This window comes from Sceloporus occidentalis, unplaced genomic scaffold (genome assembly GCF_023333645.1).
Source record: "Sceloporus occidentalis isolate IW3139 unplaced genomic scaffold, rSceOcc1.0.p SCAF_3, whole genome shotgun sequence".
Classification (NCBI taxonomy): Eukaryota; Metazoa; Chordata; class Lepidosauria; order Squamata; family Phrynosomatidae; genus Sceloporus; species Sceloporus occidentalis.
In genome coordinates this window covers 114,186,224-114,209,868 of record NW_028316983.1, presented here as the reverse complement: position 1 = coordinate 114,209,868, position 23,645 = coordinate 114,186,224, and the positions used below count along the sequence as shown (strand labels likewise).

General features: G+C 40.4%; 2 protein-coding genes across 6 annotated transcripts in view; one reads left to right on the top strand and one right to left on the bottom strand.

Moving 5' to 3' along the window:
• The window catches only part of RGL1 (ral guanine nucleotide dissociation stimulator like 1), a 121,849-nt gene extending 110,203 nt beyond the window's left edge, over positions 1-11,646 (top strand). For 2 of the 3 annotated variants that reach the window (XM_089515865.1, XM_089515866.1), the window contains 4 exons: positions 2,044-2,230; positions 4,644-4,898; positions 7,116-7,230; positions 9,083-11,646. In XM_089515865.1, coding sequence (XP_089371991.1) covers positions 2,044-2,230; positions 4,644-4,898; positions 7,116-7,230; positions 9,083-9,270 — 745 coding nt within the window. In that variant the 3' untranslated portion in view covers positions 9,271-11,646. Of the gene's footprint in view, positions 1-2,043; positions 2,231-4,643; positions 4,899-5,173; positions 5,371-7,115; positions 7,231-9,082 lie in introns of those variants that run through there. The other variant, XM_089515867.1, reaches the window with a different exon arrangement.
• A 725-nt stretch (positions 11,647-12,371) lies between these two features.
• Positions 12,372-23,645, bottom strand: part of COLGALT2 (collagen beta(1-O)galactosyltransferase 2) — an 82,391-nt gene continuing 71,117 nt past the window's right edge. For all 3 annotated transcript variants that reach the window (XM_089515863.1, XM_089515864.1, XM_089515862.1), the window contains 5 exons: positions 20,728-20,834; positions 20,399-20,531; positions 18,684-18,811; positions 15,953-16,159; positions 12,372-15,004 (listed from right to left, as the gene is read on the bottom strand). In XM_089515863.1, the coding sequence (XP_089371989.1) occupies positions 14,728-15,004; positions 15,953-16,159; positions 18,684-18,811; positions 20,399-20,531; positions 20,728-20,834 (852 nt within the window). In that variant the 3' untranslated portion in view covers positions 12,372-14,727. The remainder of the gene's footprint in view (positions 15,005-15,952; positions 16,160-18,683; positions 18,812-20,398; positions 20,532-20,727; positions 20,835-23,645) is intronic.

The window sequence follows — 23,645 nt, the reverse complement described above, 5'->3', positions numbered from 1 at the left end:
TTCTTTCCATCTTTTTGTCTCACACCAAACTTTGTGAGGGGTTTTCACATGGAATTTTGTGTTTAGTTTGGTGTGCACTTTGATGATTGCCTACTCCTTTGTATATGTTTCCCCATTGATTAAGCGTGATTGTATGCATTTTTCTAGTGATGACAGACTTCATTTACCATATATTTTCAAAAAGAAAATGAAAATCTCTTGCTTGCAGTTTCTTCTTAGTGACAGAAAACCAAAAAATATGCAGTTTTGCCAATAGCCTCACAAATTTTATGAACTGAATAAATTTGGGAAAAAATGCTTAATGCGATTTTCCCCCATCCCTTAATTTATCTAAATTTTGCTTCAATATCATACTTGTCTAAATAAAATAATCCTCTCCTCCCTTATCTCCTCTCATGCATTACTGCTGTGCATTCTGACCCTGCAAAAGGTCTCTTTCATTGGACTGGAAATTATTTATTTTTATTTTATTTCTGTTAAATATTGTTTTTTGTGGGTTTTTTGGGCTATGTGGCCATGTTCTAGAAGGGTTTCCTCCTGACATTTCACCAGCATCTGTGGCTGGCGAAACGTCAGGAAGAAACACTTCTAGAACATGGCCACATAGCCCAAAAAAAACCCACAAAAAATTATGGATGCTGGCCATGAAAGCCTTCGACTTCATTCAGTAAGTATTGTTTATCCCCTCCCTTAGTCAACTTGTGCTCCCAAGGATGAAGTACAGCAAATGAAACAGATGGAACCAATAGGAATATTCTTTATAAACAGACTAAAACAGGTTTTTAAAAACACAGTTACACTAATCAGAAAAGCCACCCTGGTTTCAATGACTAAAAGCAGCACAAAATAGTACAATCAAGAAGGATAGAGCCAGCCTTACTGCAGCATAGTGGTTTGAGTGTTGGATTAGGGCAGTGATGGCGAACCTATGGCACGCGTGCCAGAGGTGGCACTCAGAGCCTTCTCTGTGGGTACATGTGCCATCGCCCCAGCACAGAGTTTGCCAGAGTTTGTTACTAGAAAGCCAGAGGGACATGGCACTTTGAAATTAATAAGTGGGTTTTGGGTTGCACTTTGGGCACTCGGCCTCTAAAAGGTTCACCATCACTGGACTAGGGCTCTAGAGACCAGGGTTCAATTCCCAGCTTGGGAATGAGACCTTTTGGGTGACCTTGGGCAAGTCACATACTCAGCCTCAGGGGAAGGCAGTGGCAAACCTCCTCTGAACAAACCTTGCCAAGAAAAACCCCTGATAGGTTCACGTTAGGATCACTATAAGTTAGAAAAGACTTGAAGTCACAGAACAACTAACTTGGCACGGAGGTCCACATCCAGGGTGCTGTTACAGACAAAGCCCTGTTTCTTGTACACACCATCCTAGCTTCTCAAGCTGGTTGGGCATGCAACATGACCTAAATTGAAAATGTCAGAGCCAGGCATTCTGATGTGGGAGAAGATAGCCTTTGACACAACCTGGCACCAAGCCATTTAGAGCTTTGTATTTCAAAACCAGCACTTTGAATTCAGCTTGGAAGCAGATTGGAAGATGAACTGCTGTGTCTCTAAAAGACACAGCAGACTGGCCACCAATTCCTGCTGTAATAGCTGTAGATTGTGAACAGTTTTCAAGAGCAGCATAATGTCAAGCACACTGCAGTGTCTAATCTTCATAAAAATATTTAAATCTTGGTTCTTCTGAGAAGAGCATTAAATCATGCCATTTATAATAATTGGAGAGAATTTTACTTTGAATAAGAAATGGTATTATATACATGATCACTGCATAGTATTTGTAGAATGAATTAGGACTTAGAAAAATAGATTAAGGGATAAAACTGCTACAGGCGCTTTATGAAAAGGGAACTAGTATGTTGACTCCAAAATCCATATCAGAGTAATATACTGAATACCATTATTAGGCCAATTAAAAAACATAAAATTGTCTGCAAGCTTTCAGGACAGCCAAATCTCTACTACAGGCAAGGTGATGCCACTAGGGATGGAAAGAATATTTAAACAACATTTGAACAATGGTATTTCCAGGTTATTTCTGGGATCTGATGTAATTGCAAACAGCACACCCACCAAAGAGCAACCCAAGTCTACACCAAGTGGGAGCTCCGGTGAAAGCATGGATTCTGTCAGCGTGTCGTCTTGCGAGTCAAACCACTCTGAATCGGAGGACATCTGCATCACTCCCACTGACACTCCGGATGAACCCCAGAAAAAAGTATGTATTTGCAGACATTGGGTAAAGACTGTTCTTAATTTGGGACCCAAATACAAATAAGAGTCCTGGGAAAAATACCATGTTTTCAGTACTAATGCTAGGAACTGCACTGTAGATATGTTGTATCCAATGCAGTTCCTTAAGACCAAGAGTAGCCCCACCATTATGCAAAGTGAAGTATTCTTCTCATGCAGGAAGACTGCTTGTCATGTAAAGGTAATTAATTAATTAATTAATTAATTAAAATAAAATAAAATAATAAAAATTAAAAAGTTAGTTACACGTGTCCCCTTCTTTTTGACATTCTGCTTTTTGCCAATCTACACTTTTGACCATTTTCAATTATAACTAGAACCTCTACATTTGACTCATAGTCTGCTCTTTTGACCTATTTCATCATGTTTCCATGACCTTTCATGTGCTTTCAGGTATACTGTATAGTGCGTTATTTGCATTGTTCGGCAGCCAAAACGTATTTGCAAGCTCAGAAAAGACTAGGTTATGCATTTAAATAACATCCTGTTTTCAACAGCTCTAGTCTTTAACCTGTCGAAAAAGTGAGAGACTTGTGTATTCCCTTTGCTGTCACTGCATTTTTATTCCACTGCTAGAAGTTAGGAGGAGGTTTGTATTTTCTGCCCCTTGCATGTCAAAGCTGGCTTTGGTTATTATGCATCTTGGTGTGCTAGTGAGTGTGTGTGCCACTTACTGTGGTGCCTCAAGGAACAAAAAGTCTTGGGCTAGCCCTACTACAGATTAGTTTAAATGCATTTCTGCAAATGAGCTAGAAAAGAGATCCTTGATGGGTTAAAAAGTAAGGAATGGTTTTACAATATAGATGATTTGCTTTGTATATGCTGCCATCCTCTGGCCAGTTGATGTAAATGCAGGCAAGTAGGTTGCAATGTATGCTTTTACAATTCATTCAAATATTATAGATTATCCAAATCTCAAATGTATCCTGGACTTTTATTTGGCTGTTTTTAGGAGGAATATTTAATACCTATAATAACTAGAAATATAGGAATAAAAGCTCAGTGATCCTGTTTTAGGATTTTATCAAATGGCTTAAGAACCCGACTTACCCCTGCTGCATTGAAGTCTCCTTCGGGATAAAGTCAGGTATTATCACATGCAAAATGCCGCCGATGCCACCGCCCAGCTGAATCTCAGCTAACTTCTGGCTAGATGCCACACTCAGCCAGCCTCTTTTCAAAACTGAGAAGTTCATGGCTTTGCAAATTGGCCAGCTGAGCATAGCTTCTATCCGGAAATTAGCTGGGATTCAGCCAGGCGGCAGCATCGGCAGCATTTTGCTTGTGATAATACCCAACTTTACCCCAAAAGAGACTTCAGCTTGGCAGACGTAAACCAGGTTTTTAAGTGGTACGATAAACACCGTGCGATAAACTCCTTAGATTTAGACAACGACCTCCTATTTCCCTAAGCAGAGGAAAAACTGATGATGACATCCTCAAAATCAGATTGTAAAACTAGAAAGATTTTTTCAGTGTTGTGGATTACCATAGACTTTTTGAAAGAAAGTGTACAAATTTTAATCTATCCTCAGATAATGAAGGGGGAAAAGTCTGTAAAATAGCTGGAATCATTATGAAATGTTATTTGAAAAGTGCTGTTTGTCCCCCTGCCATTTATTTTCACAAAAAGAAGGTATACTTAATGACTCATGGAAGATGTTATAGGATTGGGTTCATGAACCAATGTGCCACACATTTTTTTGTATTTTGTTCCATGGTAACAGCAACATTTATGCTCTGTGGAGATGATAGTTCACCACTTAACTCTAACCAGGGTTGGGGAATGTTTGACCCTCTAGGTCAGTGGTTCCCAACTTGTGGGTTGGGACCCCTTTGGGGGTCGAATGACCCTTTCATGGGGGTTGCCTAAGACCATTAGAAAACACCTATTTAATTAGTTATGAAGTAGCAACGAAAATAATTTCATGGGTTTGGGTCACCACAACATAAGGAACTGTATTAAAGGGTCACGGCATTAGGAAGGTTGGGAACCACTGCTCTATGTGTTATTCAACTGGAACACCCATTATTCCATTAGTAGTGTTGGCTAGGACTAATGAAACTACAGTCCCACAGCATCTAAGCATCATTCATTCCTCACTCCTGCTCTACTTGAAATAAGACCTGGAGCAGAATCTCAGGCCTGTATGCTGACCCTTTTCACTACACATACCCATATGGCTACACAGGGAGATGCTGATTTCTAGTTAAAAGTGTGTTTTCCAGTGGCAATCCTTACCTGGTAGGGAGATATGTTTAGTGCATTCATTACCCCAACTGTTCTTCATCTGTCAATAGTCAGCAGGTAGTGTCTCAATATCAGATGTCAGCAAAATAAATATTCTGATCCTCTTAATTTGTGTTTCAATCCTTAGCTCTCAGAATCCTCTTCCTCTTGTTCCTCCATCCATTCAATGGACACCTCTTCATCAGGCATGTCTTCCTTCACCAACGCTCTCTCGTCTCCTCCTTCACTGGTTAGCAATCCCAGAATCCACAAACGCTCCATCTCTGTAACCTCCATTACCTCAACACTCTCACCTCCTGTTTACAATCAGCAGAACGAAGACACCTGCATCATCCGGATCAGTGTGGAAGACAACAATGGCAACATGTATAAGAGCATAATGGTATGTAATGAGAATGGGCTTGGTGTATGACTAGTTGTCATTTAAGACACTGAAACGGTTTTGGGAAGGTCTGTAGTTCAGTTTTAGATCCCATGTTTTGTGTGCTGAAAGTCTCAGATCTTATTCCTCGCCTCTGCAGGAATGGCTAGAAAGGACCAGTCGTTTGATCAGCTGGCATAATGCAGATGCCTCTGTTTTAAATTCCATGCTTAATTTAAACTACTTTCTCTGTGTGTACTTATTCTGCATGAATTTCTTCCATTTTCATTTAAAAGCAAACTCCTAGACTGACTATCTTGAAATGGAAACCTCCTACAACCCTGCAGTGAAATCTGATCTGGGCTAAAATTGTATGTACCTAAAAGCCCTTTTATAGCCCTTTAATTCCACCTTAACTGCCATTGTTCTGTCCTACAGAAACCTGGGATATGTAGTTTGGTGAGGCATTTGAGCTCTCTGGCTGAGAATTCTAAATAGCACCCTCTAAACTACAATTTCCAGGCACCCAGAAGGTGGAACCATGGCAATTAAAATGGAATCATAGCACTATACAGTAATGGTTTAGTGTGAGAGAGCCCTACAAGAGTAGTGGACAGTTTTATTCATGAATTATTAGAACAGAACATGGCCCATGTCATCCAACATAGTAATCCTTTATGCTAAACAATAGCCAGCCATTCCTTCTGAACACCCAGTCTATTGCCCTCTCTGGGAGGACAGAATTATCTGTATATGTGTCATACAGCCTGTTTTGCGCCCCTTAAACTAGCCTGCTCCCCTTGTGATGGAGAATCCTGTCCTCTTGTCAGTGTGAAAGGAAGATTCAGCTGCCAGTGCAACTGATGTTTGTACACAGATTAATGGGGCACCATTTTGTCTTTTGCTTCAGGTAGCATAATGTCTCAGGCCAGCCCTGGACAGAGGAAGCAAAATACATACGATGGTACCTCCCCCCACCCCTTTCTTTTGCTGAACCAAGTTGTCTGGATTTTTCCCTTTACTTCAACACACACACACACCATTTCCTATTTCCCTCCAAATTATTTCTTCTGAAATTTTAGATGTATTTTTTCACAAATTGAACAAAGTAAGACTTTATAATTCACAGAAGATTCTAGTTTTAAAAGAGTGGTGCCCATAAAGAAACACAAGAGAAGGCATGCCTACTGTATCTGTGGGAGCTCAAGAGGGAGGAAAATGCTCTGCTTGCCAAGCATGTATCACTTCATTGGAATAGTAAACAAATGAGCCCAAGAGCTGAGAGCTTTGAGATGAACTGATGCTCCCCTCCCTCAAGCAACAGTCAGAAATTGGTGCATAGGTCTGTGCATCCCAGACCCTAGAAGCAGTGATTTTATTTTTCTGGATTAAAAGTAAAAGTGTATTGGGCACTTGCTTGAGCTTCCAGAAAAAAGTGTCAGACTTCTTTCTTACAGCTGTAAGAGAACCCTTTTAAGATTCCTTTCCGGCACCTGACCTCCTGTTTGCTTAGACAATCAAGATTCATGGATGGAATGTGGCCAGTTGGTAGTGTCAGCTCTTTGGGGAAATCCTGATGCCTTTTTCTTGCAGGAGGATACTGTACACTAGTAATGTACAGAGGAAGTGATATTGGCAGAGCCCCCAACATTCTTCCTGTAAGATGGCTCAAAGTACACTTCTCCTTATGTGTCATATCATTTGCTGATCACATGTTTATGCAATGTACCCTTCCATAAATGCTGTCTCAAGAGAATTAGACTGATGGGGTGGTGACTATCTAACACAAGGGTGGGCATCATGTATACCCCAGTTGTTGTTTTAATGCATGTCCTAGCAGTCCTAGTCAGTATGGGAAGAAATGGTGAGCACTAAAGTCCAACAAAATCTGGAGGGCCCATGATTCACAACCCTGCTGTGAAATATAACATTTTATGTTTAGATTCTTACAGAATCTCCAGTCAGTTTGAGCATGAAGGATTCTTGGAATTGTAATCTGAAAAAGTAACATTTCCAAGCTCTAGATTATTACCTGTTCTTGGATTATTAGCTTTTCAACCAAGTGTTCTTATTAGAGTCTGTCCTAAAGGCTGAGCTACAGCAAAAAAAGACTTCCTTCCTTAAAGAGAGAGCTGTTTTAGAACCCAGTGCATCAATACTACATAACAAATAATTAAAGTGCTCCTGGTATTTGAGGTCAGAGAATAAGAAGCCTTCAATACAAAACTGTCTTTCCAGTTGACCAGCCAGGACAAGACTCCAGCAGTTATTCAGAGAGCAATGTTGAAACACAACCTGGAATCAGATCCTGTGGAGGATTATGAGCTTGTGCAAGTCATCTCTGAGGACAAAGGTAAGAGAAACAAGGCTTTTGTGCCAGCCTCTCATTTTGCTTTTTAATATATTATGACTCACTGAAAGTCTGTAAGATCCAGTGTTCTTTGAAGGTAGAGGACCATAGCATTTTAGAGCTGGAGGGGCATACACAAGTGAGGCACTCCTGGGAGATGGCTATCCAATCTCTTTTTTAAAAACCTCCAAAGAAGAGTCCAGCCCCATGTGAGGCAATCTATTATTTAGGTGGAATCTCTTTTCTTAGAATTTGAATCCATTGGTTTGTGTTCTAGTTTCTGGAGCAGCAGAGGGATGAGGAGATTAACAAAAATAGTTATTTTGGGAACAGTTTGGCTGGGACAGCCCTGGGCTATTCCATCCCTGTCAAACACAGATGTGATGCACTTTGGATTCATCTCTACAGCTGCCATCTCAAATAGTTGCGATGGCCAGGAGTGCTTGGTACCAACTTCGGTTGATACACCAACTGCGTCCCTATCTGGTCCAAAAGGACCTTGAAACAGTAGTACTTGCACTGGTAACATCTCAGCTAGATTTCTGTAATGAACTCTACATGGGGCTGCCTCTGTACCAAGTTCGGAAGCTTCAATTGGTTCAAAATAAATAAATAAAATGCGGCAGCCAGATTGGTCACTGGAACACCTAGGTCGGCCCATATAACACCTGTGTTAAAAACTCTTCACTGGCTGCCAATTAGCTTCCAGGCGCAGTACAAAGTGTTGGTTATGACCTGTAAAGCCTTTCATGGCTTGGGCCCGAGTTACTTGAGGGAACGCCTCTCCCTACACAATCTGCTTCGCACTCTCAGAACATCTGGGAAGAATTTATTAGAATACCATAAGCCCAGGTTAATGTCATCTTCCCATAGATCGTTTACGGCCGCAGCCCCCAAACTATGGCACAGCCTACCGGAAGAGATCCATCTTATCACCACCTTGGATGCCTTTAAGAAGGCACTTAGGATGGATCTCTTCTGGCAAGCATATCCATCTGAGCTCTTATAGGAGATCTTTAAGATGAAATGCTTCACTTCTGATTATGATGTATGTTTTCTAAATGTTTTAGATGTTCTAGATGTTTTAGCTATTATATTGAATTAATAATAATGTCAGTGTTTTATTGATTGTATTTTATATCTGTACTGTGTTAATTTGTTGATGTAATCCTGCCTCGATCCGCAGGTAGAGGCGGAAAAATACAAATACAAATTATTATTATTATTATTATTATTAAATGTATTTGCATTGAAAAATTGTAGCATTATGCAACTATGCTAAAAACAAGGCTCCTCTTGATTCAAAATGAATGCTTTTATCCTTGATGGATAAAAGTTTATGGGAAGATTTATTGGGTCTTGAGGAGTTTCAAAGCAGGCCTGTTTATATAAAAGACGTTGACTAGAATTCTGTATCGAAGATACATCTCTGTAAGAGGATTTATATCTGGGATTTAGAATTGGGGCATTTCATAATGTCTGTAAGTAGTAGAGGGCTGCTGTTATGTTACTACGTAGCAATGCTGGCCAAGTGCCCAATTTGCATTGCAGACTGATGCATGTTGGTCGCTCAAGCAAATGTCCCAATATGCATCTTCACAATTCACTAACAGGATTTCTTAGCTCCCTGCTACTTAGCTAAGTATACATGAAGCTACATCAATAAAAGGTGATACGGGATTCTGGTTATTTTCCGGGATCTGTTTTCCTTTTTTTTTTCCAGTTCAAGAGAAGTCTGGGCTGTAAGAACCAAAGCATTAGCAATAGCTTCAACCATCCCTTCTTCCCCTTTCTAGTTGTATAATAAACCAGGCAGCCTGCTCTCATTTCTCATCCTTGTTTCCCTTCTTTGCAGTACTAGTCATTCCAGACAGTGCAAATGTGTTTTATGCCATGAACAGCCAGGCGAACTTCGATTTTATCTTGAGGAAGAAAAGCATCCTCGATGGGCAGGTGAAATTGAGAAGCCACACTAGTTTGACTCTTCCCAGGACCAACAAGAGGGGGTGTTGGAGCAACAGAAACAGTAAAATCACACTCTGAGAGGGGTTAAGCCAGCACAAAAGAAGATGCGGGTTTAAAGACAACTCTTGAGGCCATCCAGTATTATATGAATTTTTGGCAATGAATGTGTCAGTATTCAGCTTTGGGAATACAAAGCTAAACGCTTGCTCTGGACAGACACGCATTTCAATACAGACAGTGGACAAAACAGACCTGAATGGAAAAGCAGTCAAGAGACACTCTTTGTCCCTCTACCTCCCCCCCCCCCATTTTTTTTGCACAGTGTCCCAAAAGAAAAAGCCACTTTCCACCAGGAAGAAAAGAACCATGCACCTAATCTCCACTGCTTTCCACTTAACCCTCGGTCAAGCCTCTACTAATTTGGAGTACTTCCACTTTATTTTTTTCATCCATGGAAAAATGTGATTGTCATCAAGTCTCACCTATATTTATAGAAAGCAAAGGGGAGCATTGGACAGAGCCCTGGCTGAATGATAACATGGACAGACAAATGGCTGGATGTAGGGGGACTAATGGGCTGTTCTCTTCCTGCTGGACTGCAACTTCAGGTGCTTCTCTGAATGCACAGAAGAGTCAAGTTCATCCAGGCTCCCCCCAAAGACCCCCTAGTCTTTGAAGTTACCCCAGGGAATCCAGTGTTATGTAGTGTTGGTTTTCTGGTGTCTGTGATCCAAGCAGGAAATGGGTATTTCCCCTCCGAGCAAACACAAAGCAAAAATTAACCCTCTGAATCCTCTTTTCACACAAGACAATGCAAATGCACACTACTGCTCTTAATGCCACTACATTGTTTTCTTTATGCTTTGCAAATCTTTTTTTTTTTTGATAGCTATATATAAACAATTCAAAGTATATTTCTTTGGAGTGTGCAATTCTACTCCCTTTCAAGTGTGGAGCCGTTTACCTGTATTCAGCCACATTGGCATTATAGTAAACAATACAGTCATGTTTTATAGTCACTTTTGAAAACAAAATTAAAAAAAAAACAACGTATTTACTCAGCCACCATTTCAAAATATTGCAGGTCTTTAAAAACCTACGCAAGCTCTCTTTTTCCTAAAATTCATCCATTAACTGGATAATTTTCCTGGCACGGTACATCCTTGAGGGTATAAAGAATTTAGCTTCCTCTAGAGCTCTGCCCCTGCTGCATGCCGATTCAGCGACAAAATTGATCATTCCTTCAGAGCGCACACTACACTGGCGCACAATCACAGGAAGGTATGAAAGGCACAATGGAGACATTTGATTGTAGAAAGAAGCTGCTTGAGGTGAGCCTCTATGCCCTTGACCACCGGCCAACTCTTGCCCCCGTTTGCTGCTGAGCTGGGCTTAAGGCTCCCTTCCGTCTTGGATCTAGCAGTTTTTTCTTTTATAGTAGGACCTTTGGCTCTCTCAATGTTTTGAGCTACAAAGGAAACTTACCATTAGCCATGCTGCCTGGGGCTGCTGAGAACTAAAGTCCAAAGTCCCCATCCCTTCCTTTCTAAAATAGACAAGTGTTCCCCATCCTGCTGCAGTGTGTCTTGTCAAAGCAAAACAGATCTGCCACTGAGCAGCACATTGTATCAAATTCAGTCAGATCTAAAGGCATGAAAGGGATTTCTCCATTTCAAATATGGTTTGCTAAGCAGGGGTGCATGTCTTCTGGAGTTCATGGCAAGACTTCAACAGATTTTGTTTTTGAGCTGGGTCATATTTAAGCCATGGCACATCTCACTGTCACAACTGAGTGTAAACCTACTTTCTATGGAACTATAGAAAAAGTAGAGAACGTGGCTGCATAATTGGGCTTTCATTTCTCAGCAGACAATAATTACACAAAACTTCTAGCCTTTATGGTTACACAGATGTGCCTGAAAGTGTATGTGTGGGTAATAAACAGAACAAAATCTCAATGGTTAAATAACATTTCTTTTTAAGTTCTGGAAGAGGTCATGGCCATTTGCTTCACAGAATTCAGATTTTTGGGTTAGCCTGCTACAAAACTTCATTTTACTTAATAGAGTGTATTTAGCCCTGACACAAACTTACCAGTCAGTGTTAAAAATAAATAAATCTGATGATGTATTTTGCACTATGTGAAACTCCTTCCTGTTTCAAATGTACTCTACTCTGACCTGTATTGCTTATATTCCCCATTGTGTTTTTGCCTAGAGGAGATAAAGCTTTATTCAAAACTGAGCCTTAAACGTGTCCAGAGCTGGGATGGATTTTGAGCCAACCAAGGTCCATTCTCTTGGTTTTCTGGTGAAAACAATGCACAAATGTGTTCTGTATGTGGGTAAATATATGCACATACTCACACTCTGTATATATCTGTAGAATCAGCTAGATTTTTATATTGTTAAGCTTATGATGCTAGTGTCTTTTTAAACAAAGACAGGAATTTATTAACAACTGCTGTGTAAAAAAGACTCATTTCTTTCAGTGCTTGTGTATGTCATTTCCAGGAAGCAGGTGTTTTAACCTGGGTACTGCTATCTTCTTTTAGCAACGCACACTTGTAAAAAGTCAATATACATCACAAATCTAGTATCCATAATTTGAATCTGGGGAATTTCATATTTGAGTTCCAGTTTTGAATGGCCTCATTTCATCATTTATTGTGGTCATAGACTACTTAGCAAAATGTGCAAATAGGTTTTCAATGGGAAATCAGCTACTTAGTAAAGTATACTTATCTAAAATATATTTAAGTAACCTCTGCTGTCCCCCAACCTCATGGAAATCCCATTCACCTGTGCTCCATTCACTGGCAGACTGAAGCTCCTTCTCCTTATGCAACTAATTCTAAGTAAACTTGTTCAGTTCTTTACTGCCATGTTTCTGCCCCCAAATGCTTTATCCCTCATTTCCCAATTGATTCCAAATGGGGGGAATTAGTTATGCCAGTTCCAGACGGCTGTAAAGGTGACTTTGAGTCTATTCCCTGTGGGTCCGCTATTTCCTGTGGGAATAGAGGACCTTTTGGAAAAAACCAATAATGCTAGGAAAGGTGGAGGGAAGCAGAAAGAGAAGACCACATGCTAGATGGATGGACTATTATGGAGGTCACGGGTATGCCCCACATGTGGATATTTCAAATAGGCTTCCAAGGCAAGATTTAACAGCACAGATGGATTATCTTTAATTCATAAAACTAAAGATGAGAGTAACAAAAATCAGATCACACCACATTTCACTATCCCATCAACAGTTAAAGTCACAAAGACCATGACAACAGCTGAGTTGATTTGCACCCATTGCTATATATTATCAGGCCAGCTGATAAACAGCAGCAAACCCTTCAGGAAAGAGTATCATATCCTACAGTTACTTCATCTAAAAACAATTCCTGTGTACAGCATCTACAACAGGTTAAACACACACATAAACATGCACACATATTCTTGCTTTGCTTTCTTCCCTTGAAAGTTTTGCTTCAGGAATTATCTTTTCACACAAGTCTGAAGCATACACCAGCTAAATATATTTCTACAAATAAATGACCACTAACATTATGGTGCATTTAAAAATATGTGGACTTACTTGGTTGGGAGCATTATCACAGCTCATCTCAAGAAAGACAAGCTCGATTATCAAATTGGGGGTAAAGAAGCCAAGTGCTCTTCCATCTAGTTCACAGACAGTTTACATAAAATAACAAATGTATTCTTAACAAAAAATCAATTCCAATTAAGCAGCGAATGCAATTTGTTAAAAGGAATCGAGAGATGCTTGCTACAAAAGACATTAAAGTAGGATGAGCAAATAATTCACTTTGCATTTTAAATTAAATAGGAGAAACTGAGAAAGGCTTCTGTTGTGTTTACAGTGGCACTTGGGATGGACTCATTGAAAGTCAAATATTCCAGTTTTTTTCTTACAAAGGCATCTCTAAAACCAAGCCTGGAAGCTGCCACGTTTGGAATGATAGAGATAAATGCTTTAAGGCAGTGATGGGGAACTTATGGCCCTTTGGAAGTTATTGGACAGCAATGCCCATCTTCCACCACTACGGATTATGCTGACTAGAGGTTGACAGGCACTGTCATCCAACAGCATCTGGAGGAACATACATTCCCCACCCCTGCTGTCAAATGGAAAGGGAATAAATACATACCGGCAAAATGTAGCATGGCAGCGGCGGTGGTAGGGTTAGGGAGCGTGCACCATTCAGATGCTCCCTAACCCTAGTACTGGCGGTGTCAAAATGGCGGCACCCTGTCTACATGGGCGCTGCCATTATGACGTGATGAACGCATAGCGTCCGCATGTCGCATCACGCTTGCGACAAAAAAGAACCTGCTTTTTGCGGGTTTTTTCTGCCGGCGGGAAACCGCACAGTTTATCCGCTGCAGCTTCCCACCGGTGGAAAAAGAGGCAGCAGCAGATGGCCTTTTTGGGCGGTCTGTATCCCACCAATATCACATCAGCACTAGGCTTTCCTTATTTACATACAAGTGCTCAACCTCGATCTGGAAACCTGGGTTAAAATTTCTACCTAGTCCTCAGCACAGCAGAAGACAAGAGAGGAGCCCGTTCTTACATGCCATTATGTCATTTGCTGCTGAATACATGACTCAAATCCATACCCACACATTGTGTTTGAGGAGAGAGTTCAAGACATACTTGTGATGACTAAGACACATGCTCATACTGCAACACCTGATGCTGAATACTGACAATACATGATTTAGTCCTCAACCTCAAAACCCACAGTTCTCCATCTGTAATATGTGAATAAAAGCAACCAGCCGCTGTGGAGTAATAGTGAGGGTAAGCATGGCTCAAGGCCTACCAAGAATTTTAGGGTCTGGGAGCTGTGATTCTAATTCTTAATAGTAACAACCACTCCCCGACTTAGAGGTAAGTTAAGCAATTCGCACCACTGGTAATCCAAAAAATAGACACATTGCAAATCCATTCAGGCCCCTTGACAGTTATAGACATGGGAAAATTTCTGAGAATAATCCTTTGTAAACAAAAAAACTCCTTCCCCTTGCAACTTTTCTCAAATAGTTCACACACACACAAAGCAGAAACAATTCATGTTACACAGCAGTAGGCCATGGAATTAACCTGAAGGGCATTTACCTCTCTTATATATTAATCTTTATAAATATAGTTATTGTACACAAGGAACTGTAAAAAGATGTCACTTGAGGGATATTTGTCTTTTTTTGAGTATAAAATTGCTGCCCTATGGAGTCCTCCAGCAGCTCAACTATGCACAAACCTATAAGCCAAAACATGGCCTACTTCAGTACAATATTTTGTAGACTTCTGACAGCCTGACTCAATCAGGTTCAACAACTCCTCTTACAAAATAAGAGGTGACTCCTTAGTTACAGTCAGTTGGCTGGAACCGACTGGGCTTGCCAGCCAAGAGAGCACACATCTCTCTGGAAGATTCTAGGCCAAGAAAGGATGGAATGTGAGGCAACTCCTACTGTTGCCAATCCTAACAAGGTCCCTTGGACAACTGAACAGTCATAGTTCATCCCTGGCAGATGATGCATCAAGAGAGGGTTGTGGTGGCAAAGCATCCTTGTTCTGGGCATCTGTGTGGATCTGGCCCTGCTGACGTGTTTTTCGAGAGAGTGTTCTGTCCCAGTCTGTGGCCACAGTCTCATTGTCCCAAATTGTTGAGGTCTCTGTGTCACTCAGGTATCCTGGCTGCCCAGTGTAGTGAGTTGGATAGATTAGTAGAGGTTCTGCAGAGAAAGCTTTTAAGTCTCTAGATTCGTAGTATTCCATGTACTTGGCCCTAAAGAGAAGATAGGAAAGCATCATCAACATTGCTATAGGCAAAACAAGAATGCTTTAGCAATGCAATTTAAAACTATGCAGGTTGAAAAAAATCTGGTATTTTATAATAGCTAGGTAAGGAAACTGACCCTCATAAGATTCAAACTACAACTCCCACAACCTCTTACCACTGCCCATGCTAGCTAGGGCTTGTTGGAGATGAAGTCCAAGACCCTGAAGTGCCAAAGGTTCACTACCTCGCTTTGGGGCAGGCATAATAACTAAGAGACACAGCTTTCTGTCCTGAAGCATACAGATTTTTAACTGTTTATGTGTAGAACACGTATATGTTAATTCCCAAAGGCAGTTTAGTGTGCTAAAAATGATTCACAATTCACAGGCATCAGGTGACACCATGCTATAAAACTGGAATACAACCAATATCTTCTGATATCACTCACCTCACATATTATTTAATTATTTAAAAATTAAGCAAACAAACATTATTGGTGCTAAGGCTGTGGACAGAATCGACAGGCCCGTCATCATTTACATCCTACTATCCATTTTCCCTGTTCCTCTCCGATCACATTTCTAGCCCTTGCTGTTAAAAGTTTTTCTAGTGTGTTTCAAACCAAATCCTCTGCGATTTAATGCCTCATTTCCATTGGAAGTAATCCCATCTGATACTGGTGTCCATCCTCCCTGGTCTATATTCATCTTCTTGTCTTTTTGACAGACAACACTTGCTCCCGCCTACCAGGTCACTACCCAAGAGCAGCTGGAGCTGGATAATCTAATAAATTCTCACTAGACAGGGGAGCGGTGTTCAGCCCCCATCAGAATCTGGTGGGAACCCCAGGGTTCAATTGATGGGAACCATCTTTCCATACTGTTATGCTCAGTGATACAACACTGACTTACAACCCAATGCAAGTGAAAGAGGTAACACAGGCATATAACTTACACAGGGTGCTTGTTGTACATGACTGGCAGGAATTCATCTACAGGCAACATTTTCCCAAAAGGTTGCGCCTCAATCAGCTTCTGAGCTCCTTGCAAGGAGATAGCATAGCCCAGGGTCCAATAAGAATAATCAGCTTCCACAAGGTTCATGACATTGGGAACAGCCTTTTCAGGGCGTTCCACCTGCATCCTCTTCCGGCCAATGTATCTAGAATACAAACAAACAAGCAAACAAAAGTCAAGCAATGCCCCATGAATGACATTCAATTTACATATGATCACAGTGCACTTAAAGCACTTAAAGGCAGGAGCACCTTTGTATTAAAGCATATGTAAATCTCAAGCAGTGCCTGGATGAGAGATGTTGAGAGATCTATGAGAGAAGCTCTGAGCTTTCTGAATGGAAGAGTGATATCCAAGGAATAAGTGCAAAGGCATGCACAGTTAATGCAGGTGCAAGCAGAGAAGATGGGGATGGACCGGTCATGCCCTGCTATTAAAAAGAAACCAAGAAAATTAGCCTTAAACCTTCCAGAAGATTTGCATCACTAGACAAAATTTAAAGTGAGTAACAGCCAGTAATTCCCAGGCTGTGTACCACAAGAAACAAATCTTCCTATGGGCTCCAAAGTGGTACCAGAGGAGGCTGCCTGATATATCTCTGTATCTGGTCTTGTCTCTTTCTACTGGGGACAAGTAATTGGCTATGTACTGGGGACAAGTAATTGGCTATGTACTAAAAGTAAACTCAAGTGCAAACTCAAAATGTGTCTCCAATGTTCAGGAAAAAGGCATGCCAGTTTTCAGGGACTTGGGAAACACCAGTGTACCTGGGATGTTTGACTACAGGTGTCCAATATTTATAATATCCGCCATAATCTGGGAAAGCTCAAGGTAAAATAGATCAGTTAGTGTTAAAGACACCTCCCCTCTTTCCTTCCTTTTTAAGTAGATCAGACTACTACGTATAATGGTGCAACCCTGCCTTCTGTGATTCTCTTTGAAGAATCCATCTAGACATATCCTGTGGATGGAAGGAATTTAAAACATATTTGTAAAATAGTTGCAATGGTTTTAGAATTTCAGGAAACATTGATGAGAAGAAACCTGTACTGATGAAAATCATCAGTGTGGGTCTTATTTTGCACAAAATTCATATGTGGAATCTCTGCACAGAAAACAGTATTTTCTGTGCAAGAAATAATATTAAGAAATGTTTTTACTGCACAGAAAATGCTGTTTTCTGTGCAAAAATACTATGTGCAAGTATTACTCAGAATAAGTCTCAAACTGCAAATTGTCTTCAAAAACACAGTTTCTGCAAACCTTTTTGCAACAGGAAGAAAATTGCTCAAATTACTTGTTGCTTCCCCTTCGAGAAGAAAATTAGCCCAAAGTATGCTGCTTGTAAAATCTCTGCATCGTTCAATTATGTCAACACTACGCTAGGCCAGCTAAACTTGTGCCTCCACATTTGCGGCTTTGACTTTTGTGGGTATGATTATTCACTGATTTTATTAATATGTTCTCTCTAGGAATATGTAGGTCCCCCAGTGCAACTATGGTCAACTTTAATCAAAAGTCACTCTGACAGATTCCTAGAGAGAACACTTAACTAGGCATTTGTAGGCCCTTCAGCGCAACTCTATGGTCAATGTCTGGTAGATGTTGACCACAGAGTTGCACTACAGGACCTAGAAATTCCTAGAGAGGTGTTCTCTCGGGTAAAAAACATAGTGTTTTTATTATTTGTGGTTTTTCCACATTCATGTGGGTGGGGGAGGTCCTGTCTCCTAACCCCAGCGAATGTGGAGGGACAAGTGTAATACCAAATGGTACATACTACATGTGATATATATATATATATATCAATTGGTTTTCTCCTTGGCATTAATTCTCTGACAGCAATTTTCTTTCAGCCCTAGGAACTCCAGTAACAATTCTCTCAATATTTAAATTCTTTCAAGGTGTTATAAATTAGAAAGAGGATCCCCAACTCCACAAACTTGGAAATTCTCATAGTTCTCCCACTCCATAGCTCTTCATGTAAAATTACAATAATCCAAAGAAGTTTATTAAACACAGAACAATCCAATAGGATATAGAAAGAATGTGTTACAATTAACCCATAAAGGTGATTGATAATTCTATATCAAGTTCAACAAGTTACATAGATACATCAGTCATAGTCTGGCATGTTGGTTCATGGGGAATATTAATGAAAGAAGATGGTCTGCAAAATCCTGGACCCAAGATAAGCTAGCTCACAGCTAATGTTTTCATCCTCAAACTTGTTCGCATCTCATTTTTACCAGGTCCCCATATTTAAACCCATCAACCCCGAGGTGGCTTTTTGGAGCTACTGCTATGTTAGGCTAAATACAATGGTTATACCAAATATCAGCTTCACAGAGATGTTTTATCTGAATGCAGGTTTCCACAGAGGGATAGAATTAAAGCAAATTAAGGTATCTAATGTTCTCACGATGCTTTACTCTTTGACCACATTCAGAGCAAGACATGCCATTTTTGGCATGCGTATGAGAAACATGTCAATGATACCCCTCCTTCCAGAGCTATTCTTCATTATACAAAGAACTAGGTGATCCAATACACTCCTCCCATTCTTCAATATTAGAACTGATAACTCTTGGAGGCAAGCCTGCAGACTTTTACTTAGCTCCACTGAGGGGAGACCTTCAGCAGGTGAGATTAGCTGGACTGGTACTTACATGAGTTCCCAGTCAAGCTGAGCTCTCTCAATATCATCCATCAATTTTGTGAGCTTCTTCTTGAATTGATGCTCAAAGCGGACATCATCTTCAATGACAAGGGTCTTTTCCATTTCCCTGTTCACCACCTTAAAGAAACAATTTGAAAAAATGTCAATGGGATTTACTGTATTTTTGCCTAAAATGATACTGCCTACTGCAAGACTGCCAGCAACCACAACAGAAGTAGTTTCTTCCAGATGTGTTTGTCCACAAATGGGAGCTATATCAGTCTTCCATACACTTCCAGATATGGATTTCAACTTCCACAATTCTCAAATGCCATAAATAAATATATGCATACATATGATGACTAGGGATAATGGGAGCTGTTGGAGTAGATCTAGAAAATGCCACTTCGAGGAGGCTGGGTTACGTTTACATTACATATCCATCTAAGTAATTGAAATAATTTTAACAAATTGTTTTAATAAATGTTTAAGGCTCAGTAGATTGCCAACACAAAATTCCACTCAACAAACAAAAGACTGGAATTTTCTAATTGGGCAACAAGTACTCTCTTTGCTGAAGGGTCAGAGTATATCAGTGATGGTGAACCTTTTACAGACCGAGTGCCCAAACTGCAACCCAGACCCCACTTATTTATTGTAAAGTGCCAAGTCCCTCTGGCTTTCTAGTAAGAAACTCTGGCAAACTCTGTGCTAGGGCAACAGCATGTGTGCCCACAGAGAGGGCTCCAAGTGCCACCTCTGGCACATGTGCCATAGGTTCGCCATCACTGGAGTATATGATGTGAGAAAATTTGACCAGAATGTCTCTAAAATGTGTGATATCTTCAGCTTATCTAATACAAATGGAGAAAATTTCTTACAAGAAAAAAGGAAAGTTGAGCCAGTGCTATGTATCCAATAATTCTCAGAGGCAAACTAAAGACTACCTGGAAAAGCTTTGCTTGGCCAATGGGGAACAACTACTAGTTGTTCAAACAAAAAAACCCATCATGATTGGCGGTAAGCATTGTTATCAGATCGACAGTTGGTATAAAACATGGGCTATTTCCAACTTCTTCAGTGGCTTACAGAATCTTCATAGTATAGAAAGAGCAGCCTTTTTTAGAAGTACAGTGGGCCAGACCACACCATGAATACCAAAATATGTGGATCTTCAAGTCCCACTATATACAACGGGACAGTAAAACCGTGTGCCTTATATAAAATGGTAAAATTAAGGTTTGCTTTTTTTTGGGGGGGGGGGGGTTTAAATCTTTTCAAGCCTTGGATGGTTGAATCCATGGCTGGTGAATTTGAGGCTACAGAATCTGTGGCTAACCGTTTCTTCAACAACTGTTTGTTGTCATGTTTTGTTTGTAAATAAAAATTTAAAAAACAGCTTATTCCCATTAACTGCTTAAATGGTTAGAATAATCAACTAACACATTTTAGTCATTTAAAAAAATTAAAGGTATCTCTCAGCATCAGAATTTGAAAATACATCAAAATACCACTTTTAAACAACTGGTTCTAAGAACTGCAGGTATTAGAATCAGAGGCATTTATTCTCTCATATACAAGCGCATGGTCTAAAAACAAAGTTTGCATCTTGCTCCAGCAATACTGCTTTCATCCATAAGCAATAAATTTTTTTTAACTGGATTGCATTCTACATAGTATCTTTCCTTCTTGATAAACATCAAGACAAGCAGACATATACACCACCTCCTTCCAGATATAATAGTGGCTAAGAAAACATCCAATCTCCCCTCTGGTCAGCACTCGTGAGGAATAAGGATCCCGATAACCAGGAAGCATGTCTATATTGAGAGCTTTCAGCTGGCTCGTATTCAGTGCTCTGCAAGAAACAAGGGATAAATCACTTAAACACGGGTTTGCAGAATGCAGAGAAACAACTCAGGTTAAGGTAGAATACTCAAACTCTGTACCAAAAATGTTTAAAATATAAGTGGCCATACTTTTAAAAGAAAAAATGGGAAAAACAAAGACAAACAGGAAGAAACTGGGTGAGGGGGAGAAGGGCATCAACTTACTTTCCATCCACAGCTTCCACTAACTTGACTGCAATTTCTTGCTCATACAGAGTTTGCAGCATTCGATCTCTCCTGTCTTTCCGACGCTTGAGATTGATCATGAAAATCTAAAGAAAGACAAACCAGAATTTGAAGGGGAAATGTTCCGAGACATCCCCCACAAAACAAATAGTGGAAAAAAGAATGGATAACCACACAGAGACACAAACACACATATGTACATGCCTTATACACAGTCAGACTCCATTGCATTAACTACAATGACTGGAAGCAGCTCTCTATGGGCCTTTCCTCCTACTCCTTCCTGGATGAAAACCAGGTATTTTACCATTCAGATATGGACCTTCCTCAGTGTGTGTGTGTAAGAGAAAAAGAGCATTTAGACTGAAGAAATCCAGATTCCTGTTCCTGTTCTTTCTGATTTTATACAGGGTTAAATAAACCAAATTGGGGAACTGGCAAAAAAAAAAATATCTCTGATTATACCAGGAGCTAGCAGAAAATATTCTGACATAAACAAAACAGGTATGGATCTCCCAAATAAAATCTGAGCGTATAGGAACAAAAAATGGGACTTTCTGATCAATCAGTCTGGATATACGCAGATATTGCACTGTGTTTGCACTACAAATTCACTGACAGGTATCTAGGCTGAACTCTAGGCACATTCCATGATTTCAAAAAGCAGAGAGTGGAAAAATTCTGCCACCTAACCCAAGTCAGTCACTCACAAATGCACCCATAGAGCCAAGAGCATCAATGAGCACAACTGTGTACTGCTGGTTGAAGGCAAGGAAGAACAAGTGCAGTCTTGATATCCAGGGAGAAGAAACTGGCAAATACAAACCCAGGTTAGACTCCACACTTTTCTCAAACATGACACAAATAAATAAGGCTGGCAAATAGAATGCAGCAGCCACAAAGGAAAAACACATTTTAAAAATAAAAGTCAGACAGACAGGATGGACTCCAAATGCAGAGTGCCTGTCACACAACCAGGTAGTGTCCCTGCATTTAATTACACAAACTTGCCAAACTAATACTCCAACTGCTTAAAGTTAAGATTGAACAGCCACATCCCAGTGCTATTAGTGCCACCTCCAGGAAAGTCCTTTCACAAATGCATGACAGACATTTCAATCTTCCTATGCAGAGAGCTCTTTATTCAATGAACAAAAGATCACTGTGATGCATACTTATTTTCCTATGTCAGCAGTTCTCAAAGTGGAGGGCAGTACCCACTTTAAACTCTGGGGAACCAGAAGCATGGAACTATGGAATGCACTTAAGGACATGGAAGTGCCAACACATCTGACAGTCATAATGAGGAATCTTTACTCAGGACAGGAGGCCACTATCAGGACAGAACATGGAGAAACAGAATGGCTTCCAATTAGCAAAGGGGTCAGACAAAGCTGCATCCTCTCACCCTATCTGTTCAATTTGTATGCAGAACATATTATAGGAAAAGCAAGACTGTAGACAGAAGAAGGAGGAGTGAAAATAGGAGGAAGGAATATCAGCAATCTATGATACGCAGATGACACCATACTACTAGCTGAAAAATCACAGACTTGGAACAACTACTAAGGAAGATCAAGGAGGAAAGTGCAAAGGCAGGTTTATTGTTGAACATAAAGAAAACAAAAATAACGAGCACAGAAAATTTACACAGATTCAACCTAAACAGTGAGGAAATAGAAACAGTAAAATAATTTTCATGGCTGGGATCAAATATTGATCAGAGTGGGGACTGCAGTGAAGAAATCATAAGAAGACTAAGAATGGGGAGGGCAGCTAGGAGAGAACTAGAAAATATCCTAAAATGTAATGACATACAACTGAGCATAGAAATTAGAATCATACAAGCCATTGTATTCCATATTACCATGTATGGATGTGAGAGCTGGATAGTTAAGAAAGCGGATAGGAAGAGAATTAATTCATTTGAGAAGTGGTGCTGGAGAAGAGTGCTAAGGTTACCATGGACAGTCAAGAAGTCAAACAAATGGATCTTAGAGCAGATCAAACCAGAAATCTCCCTGGAAGCCAAGATAACTAGACTGAGGCTGTCGTACTTTGGCCGCATCATGAGAAGGCATGACTCACTAGAAAAAAACAATAATGCTAGGAAAAGTAGAGGGATACAGAAAGAGAGGAAGGCCACATGCTAGATGGATAGACTCTATTAAGGAGGTCGTGGATATGAATTTGCAGGACCTGAGCAGAGCAGTGGCGCATCGGGAGTCTTGGAGATGTCTCATCTACAGGGTTGCCATGGGTCGAGATCAACTCGAGGGTGGATAATAACAACGAAACCAGAAGCAATGGCAGAAAGGTCACAAGAGGGAGAAGTTAAGCAAATATGCTTCTTAATTGTACTGTGCTATTTATGCCACTTCTGCAAATCATGGAGACAGGTAAAGAACTGCAAAGCTTCTTGAAATCCTGCCTCCCTCCAGTCAAAATCTTATTCAGCCCCCATTCTGGCTTCTAAGATTTCACTAGACCTCACTAGTTTGGAATTAGTTTGGAAACTTTCACTAGTTTGGAATTAGGCATTATGAGAGAAACATTGGATTGCTCTCCCTTTATCTCCTGGGCAATATCTGATAACGCTGAACATGAGATGTGAGATCAACCAACTGTAACTTGCCCTACTTCAGCAAAAAAATAACTTCCCTAGTTTCAGCTACACTTCCAGTCCTGATTTCTTACCCATAGGAAGTGGAAGGTCAATAGTGTTTTTAGAAATGCAGAATGTACTTAAAGGTCAGCATTCATAGGCTGGACCAAATTAGATTATCCTTCTTGCCGCCTTGCATCCATCAGTTCCTCTCTAAAAATCTCCCCCAATATGGTGGCTTTTCCACTGTAAACTTGTTCTGAAACCCAGAACCCAGACTGGAGATTGGGAG